This window comes from Camelus dromedarius, chromosome 30 (assembly GCF_036321535.1).
Source record: "Camelus dromedarius isolate mCamDro1 chromosome 30, mCamDro1.pat, whole genome shotgun sequence".
Classification (NCBI taxonomy): Eukaryota; Metazoa; Chordata; class Mammalia; order Artiodactyla; family Camelidae; genus Camelus; species Camelus dromedarius.
In genome coordinates this window covers 4,508,488-4,515,495 of record NC_087465.1, presented here as the reverse complement: position 1 = coordinate 4,515,495, position 7,008 = coordinate 4,508,488, and the positions used below count along the sequence as shown (strand labels likewise).

Here is a 7,008-nt window from a genome sequence, read left to right as displayed (position 1 = left end):
AAAGATAAAAAATAATGGAAGAGTGAACTGAGTAAAGCAGCAGCAGCATATTTTCGGAACCTCGGTGAAACTATTTTAGCACAAAGCACACTGCTCTAGCGACGAGGAAGAACACGGCTGTTCAGAATAATTGTGATCTGGTGAAAAGAACTTAATGAAGTGCTGTCTCTTCAAGACCATCAAAACTCAGCTCACAGTCCAAAGTGGAACTTCCGTGGAGGGCAGAGGAGCGGACAAAGAGAAACCACCACCGTTAGCGCCTGCACCAGAGCTGTTTATTAGAGTAACTTTGCCTTTTTTTTTTTCCCCTTAAAGATTTCATAACAACTGAAGTATGTACAGAGTCTTACAGCATTTACACCATAAAAAAATGTCCTTTGAGCTGATGTCTAAGGCAGTGCTGCCAACAGCTCTGGGGCATGACCACAGGGCAATGAAGCCGACCAGCGCAGGTGGACCCCTGCCTACCACATCCCGACTGGGGGGCAGGTTAGGGTGGGGGGAACAAGCTGATATGCAGAACTAGAGACCACAGGGTGGGAAGACTACAGGAAGTGGTGTTTCTACAGTTTCCTAGAGCAGTGATGAGGGTCCACAGCCTGACGGGTTAGCATATGCACGGGGACTCAGCCATGCTGCTCAGATATGGGTTTGCTACCAAAAGTACTGACGTTTGAATAGGAGTCTCTCTAGTGATACTGGTATCTCCCTTTGAGTTCATATCTTCAGATGGCTCCCACCGCCCCAGCCTGGCTGCCCTCTCCCAGCTACAACAACACAGGGAGGGAAGAGAATCCGCCTGGAATTAGTTCTTGACCAAAAAACCAACTTAAAAAAAAAAGACATTCAGATTTAGCCTTAGGGTGGCCATTCCTGCCACCCTAAAAGATTAATAGGAGATTAACAGGAGAAATTTCGGAATCAACCCAAATAAGAACAGTTATCAGCCTCGCCCAACACCCAATCTGATTTAATCACCTTCATGGCCTCTGATTGTCTTTCCTTGGGGTCAGGATTACACAGAACCACGCACATTTACACACCGAATAGGACACAAAACTGACGTAGCATTGTTGCCCCCGCCGTCTCTTAAGTGGCCAGACACCTTCAACAGGTAAATGGCTAACATCGCTCTCTTCCTCTGAGAGCCTCGCCTGGCTCTCTCCGTCAGTCACTATCTCCGCTGGGCAGCAGAGCCCCCTCATCTTCCCGTCTTTTCGGTCTCACAGGTTGGCATTATTGGCTTTTTATTTCAAAAAGATGCTACTCTCAACTTAAAAGCCAGTTGATAAAACTTTTAATTAAGACACAATAGCGCGGGATATAAAAACACAAAGGACCACATAAATATTTAAGTTGTATACCGTTTTCGTGTAAACAGTTCTGCTGAAGATTGAAGCCCTAATTAGCATCTGGCCGGAAACTTCTGGCAGATGACGGTGTGCTCAGCCAGGCTCTGCGGCGATGGTGGACGTGGAAGCCAGGTGAGGCCCCATGTTGGCAGGCATGCAACTTGAAAGACATTGCACAACAAGCAACACAAAGAGAGCGGCGAAGCTCACAACACTGCAAGGAGACCTCACAACCTTCACGACTGCGGGTGCACAGAGACCCCCCCTCCCTCCGCTGCGCGCCCTTTCATCTTACACGTGGGAGACCTTCTGGGATTCTCTAGCCTGTTTGATGCTATACAACCATTTGATGATCCTGGCATTTCTCTCGATGGCAGAAATGCCGTAGGGCACCCGGTCATTGGCACTGTCATCATTTCTAAGGTCACTGTTACTGTCCTGAGACTGTTCACAGTCTGAGCTGATCATGCTGGCGCTGCGGAAGTTGAGGGATATGATGTCGGAGTTGGCCCTGGCGAAGTTCTCCATGCCCAGGTTCTCCAGCTCTTCGGGGTCCAGCCCGCAGTAGTTGAAGAACCGCTCCACGTCGGCGTCCACGCGGAAGTACCTGTCGCTCAAGTCCGACTTGGACCGCTGGAGCGAGGGTCTCCTGCTGACCCCGCAGGCCGGCTCCAGCGCCTCGGCCTCGGGGGACTTGCCGGCGCCGGCGGCGGCGGCGGCGGCGAGGGCAGCGACCTTGGGCTTGGGCGGCAGGGGCGGGGCGGAGCTGCTGCAGGGGATCGCCTTCAGGGGCTTGACGCTGGTCACCTTGCGGATGTCCGAGGAGCTGTGCGACACGTGCAGGAAGGCGTCGGCGGCCGGCTCGAGCAGCCGGCGGCCCACGTGCGAGCCGCCCTCCTGCGGGCTGCCGCGGCCCGGCGTGCTCGGGTAGACCCGCAGCGACTCGGCGAAGGAGTGCCGGTGCAGCTCGGCCGCGTCGGCCCGCGGCGCCGGCCAGTTCCGCGCGCCGTGCTTGTGCGCCGAGCCCGCGCTCGAGCCCTCGGAGCTGTTGATGATGTTCTTGAGGATCTCCAGCTTGAGGCTCTCCCGCTGCGCGCCGCCCTCCGTCTTGGCGCCGCCGCCGAACACCTTGAGCGTGGGGCTGCCGAGCGCGCGCTTGGCGGCCGGGCACACCGGGGGCTTGGCCAGCACGGCCGGCTTCACGGGCTCCTGCTTGGCGTTGATGACCTCCTGGCTCTTGACGTACTTGGCCTTGTCGGCCTCCAGCCTCTCCACGGCGCTGAGTCTTTTGGGGTTGGGCTCGGCCTGCCGGCGAAAGTAGTCGGGCCCCTTGTTGAGGATGCGCAGGGGCACGGCCGACGTGAAGGTGCCGGCGGGGCTGACCGGCTTGACCATGCTACCTGTCTGTAGGCTCTCCGTGGGCATGGCGGGCGGTCTCTCCCCGGCGGCCGTGGTGGATGCTCTTCTGGGCGCCTCCGGATGCGCTGAACAGACACATGTGCGTGGAGCACAAAGGGCGGCGGACGGTCCCGGAACCTGAGCGTCAGCAGCTGCGGCGGCGGCGGCGGCAGCAGCGCCTCATCTCACAGCTCATGACCCGCCCCGGGGCTGGAAGCCACTTCCCCCGCCGACGGGCAGCCCCGCGCCGAAAGGCCACCAGCCACAAGTTCCTTTAATCTGCTTCGCCGCCTCCTTTCTTCTCCCCGAAGGAGGTGGGAGTCTCCTCCAGGTCTTTGTGTTCGGCTGCAGCAGGCAGAGCTGAAACACACAACAACCAACCGCGGGTTAGGATGGGCGAGTGACATCACGGCTGTAGCAACAGCGGAGCCGCGCGCCCCCGCCCCGCCGCCCCCGCCCGAGGGCGCCCCCGCCGCCCGCCCGGTGGGAGGCGATCCCGGCGGCGGCCCGAGGTCGGCCGCCCGCGCCCCGCGCCCCGCCCGCGCCCGGCGCTCGGAGGCCCGCGCTCCGGAGGAGGAGGAGGAGGAGGCGCAGGGTTCCCACGCGCCAGCTCCTCCGGCTGCCTCCCCTCTGGGGGAGAACCGCCTCCCGATCACGCCCAGTTGGCATCACTTATATCAGAACCCAGGAAATACTGGATGCGCGCAGAAAGGCGGGTTTGCCACAGCCCGGTGCACTGGGTTCCTGAGAATCCCTTCTCTGCTTTAGGCGACAGCCTCGTTTGCCATGAAGCAAAACTTCTGACTTCTCACCATCAGTCTCTCCTAACACTTCCACAAGCCCCTCACTCTTCAGAAACTGAAAGGTGGGCAATAAATAGCAGGAAAGATGAAAAGATCTTTAGAGAGTCAACATGTTCCTCTTACTTTTGCCCACCAGTATCTTTGACAACACTCTCCCGAAAATTAAGAATGTGTATGACGTTCATCCCATTAAATACAAGCTTATTTTTAACTAAAAAACAAAATACAAACAAAACCCCCTAAACCCCTAGAAACACTTCCAGATTAACCAACTGTATAGGTAATTGGATTATAAATGTCCCATAATTTTTCACACAAGGAGCAGAAATCAAAAGTTTGTGATATGTATTTTCCCCAATCCCCTAGAAAACTGAGAACAAAATCTTAAGATGTCAGTCATACATAAATGTTACTTTATAGAAAACTTGTATGATAGTTAAGCACTCCTGGGGCTTATTTATGGCTTTCTGAACAACTTGACCCCCCCCACCCCCCATCCAAAGCCACTATAATGAAAGTCTTATCAATACTCCCAAAATAAATCTTTAGGGAGTCTTTCTACTTAGCGCATAATATAGTGTACCATCCCCGCAGCCCTCTGAACAACTCCTCGTTAGCCTGTCACCGCTGGCAGAGAACACTGACAAATAATACATCAGCATTCCAAGGCACTGGTTAAAGACCTTTTCAGCATCTTTGGTGATAATCAGGAGTATTAAGAGACTAACATATTCAACTGACACATCAAATAGCTAATTCACAAAATAAATGAAGTGGTATGACTATAAAACCATTTGCTCTCGTGGTAGGAAAATCAAGAGCCTGTTAACAACACGCTTTGGAGGCGGGGGGAGCCTGGTAGATTTCCTTATCATCTTTCAGAACTCTTAATCTCTAAGCACACCCATCGTCCTGTTTTGTTAGAGACAGTTTTGGTAATCTGCAAAAGGATCTGTTCTAATAAAAATATTTTCGTTTGTAAGATTTAAGAAGCCCCAAGGCAATTCGTCCACAATGATTTCCTTTAATTGTGTGGTTCTATGATGATACTTCAATTTAGTTTAAAAACCATCTCCTCTCATGAAGATTAAGTGAGATTGTTTCTTTGAACAGTCTGAATGCAACGCCAGGGGAGAAGTGGAGTCCTCTGCAGAGCCTCAGAGCCTGCTCCTCTCCTACCCTGGGTCCACACAGCAGGGAGATGAGCGGGCAGAGGAGCCTGGGCTTGGAGACAAACCCCTGGGCAGCCCCCAGGGCACCTGAGAGCCCCAAGGACAGGCCATGTTTCTCCCAAGCGTGTGCAACATCTCCACTGATTCCCTCTGTAGCTTCCAAAATGTGTCCGCAGAGGGGACCTTGCTAGAAGGTTCAGGGACAGAGTGAAGGACAGGACTGCAATCTCTGCCCGCCAGCCTGGTACCCAAGGACCACAGCACACCTCCGGCCAGCGGGGAGAAGGCCCGGCGGGCGACAGGAGGCAGCCCTGCGCCCTCTCCCAGGGCCGTGTCTTCTCATCTGTGACGTGCGGTGCCTGGACAAGACTCCCACTCTCTTCTCCCTCTGAGGATGGCTCTCCCGGGCACCCCCATCCCACACACCACGCCCTGAGGAAGCAGTTAGTCACAAAACCAGCATGAGATGCTTCTGTCAGAAAAATAGTAATTATTTGTAACCAATTTACACTTCATTTCCTTTTTGTATCTACCCCTCTGCCATGTTTCCTCAGTTATTCCCAATATCCCTAATCATTTTTAACACACTGGTGATGTTTTGAAATGACCATGGTCACAGTTTAAAAGTTTTCATTTAAACTCTTTGGAAGAGGGGAAAAGCATCTTCTTAGAGAACTCGAAAGCCCTGAAAAAGCTAGAGGAACTGACTGGGGCCCCCGGGTAATCACGCAGCACCCTTGATGTTTTCCACCTGTTTTTGCGAACAACCTGAACCTTCTGCAAAGATAACGCAGGCGGAATCGGCTGCTCCTCGTCTCCATCTTGACATCACCCTTAAACTCCTGCTCTCTTACTTTTCGATGTTTAACCCGTGTTGGCTGAGATAAGCTGCACACCACGTACGTTCACGACGACCAGTCAAATGGTAAGTGACACACCTGGAAGCCTGGAGCTACATCGTGATGCCAGAGATGGGATAACCATTGGGGGACACCGGGCACGTGACCCTCTGCTGATGGCGGCCTGGCCCTAGGCCCCTGACACCAACAGGCCCCGCAGGTGTGCCCGGGCACTGATGGGAGCAGCCAGGGGCTCCTATTCCTCTTCTTGTTTCACGGAAGGAAAATCAGATCTCAGCTGTACAGGGTTTCATAAACAGAAAGAATTATCCAGCCCCGCTTGGTCCCCCACTGAGCGCAAAGGAGTGAGAGCACAGGCCTGAGGGAAGTGTCCATTCACAGACCATTTGCCTACATTCTACCCCCATTTAATATCCATTTGAAAATTTCATGAGAGCTTAAAAAAAATTGGCAAAACCAAGGCCCCCTGAGTCAGGGCAGACATGGACCCAACAGCAGCTGGCCTGGGGGTCATCATGGGAGGAGCCGTCTCCTTCCCACTGGGGGACCAGGGCTGGAGGGGGTCATGTTATCCATGCGGAAGGGCTGGTGGGGCAGAGAGTCAGCTGGGGACAGAGGACATGCTCCCACTGGTTCTCGCGATGCTTCTCCGTGCCCGTGCCCCTGGGGATCTGCTCCAGACCAGAGTCTGACTCAGCAGGTTCAGGGTGGGCCCCCGAGGCTGCATTTCTCACCAGATCCCGGGAGACGCCCAGGCAGCTGGTCCAGCCTTTGCACTCAAGGAAATGGAAGGAACCTCACTCCTGGACCAGCGAGCATCAGAGTTCGTCCTGGGTGCTGGCGTGGAGAAAGCCAGCCAAGCTTTCTTGTCTCGTAAGTGAGTACGAGTCTGGGGCTCTGGGGGCAAGGAAATAGCAATGCTAGAGAGTTCAAAACTTTTAAAACCAAAATGGCCTGGATCCTTCTAATTTGAAATCCGCCCGCGGCTCACAGGGGCAGTTAGGTAGAGACCAGGACCCAGGTACCCTGGTCTAAGAGCGTTTACCACCCCGGAGGCAGTTAGGGACAGAAAATGAGCTGCAGTACACACAGTTCATGGGAAAAATGCTTCAAGTCCAATTCCTGTAACCCAGGCAACGTGTACCTCCACGTCTCCGAGATCAGGCTGGTAACAGGGACTGTGGCCTGTGTGAGGGGGCCTCTGGCTACGGGCTGCCACGGGGAATGGCCTTCACTGCTGACGCAGCCAACCCAGATCTCTGAGTCATCTCTCGAGATTTTAAAATTCAATAATAGAAAACAGCGTGGGCCACATGCTTCCAGTAAGCAAAAAGAAACAGAATAGTTAATCCCTAATTGATTCTTGAATTTTAGGCAGGAAGAAAGCACCGCTGCGAGAGCAAGGGCCCTGAGACCGAACACC

The 7,008-nt window shown here is 53.9% G+C and overlaps 1 protein-coding gene across 6 annotated transcripts in view; it reads right to left on the bottom strand.

Moving 5' to 3' along the window:
• Window positions 1–284: 284 nt before the first annotated feature.
• Window positions 285–7,008, bottom strand: part of FAM110B (family with sequence similarity 110 member B) — a 116,149-nt gene continuing 109,425 nt past the window's right edge. For all 6 annotated transcript variants that reach the window (XM_031441594.2, XM_064480827.1, XM_064480825.1 and 3 more), the window contains one exon: window positions 285–3,110. In XM_031441594.2, the coding sequence (XP_031297454.2) occupies window positions 1,644–2,777 (1,134 nt within the window). In that variant the 5' untranslated portion in view covers window positions 2,778–3,110 and the 3' untranslated portion in view covers window positions 285–1,643. The remainder of the gene's footprint in view (window positions 3,111–7,008) is intronic.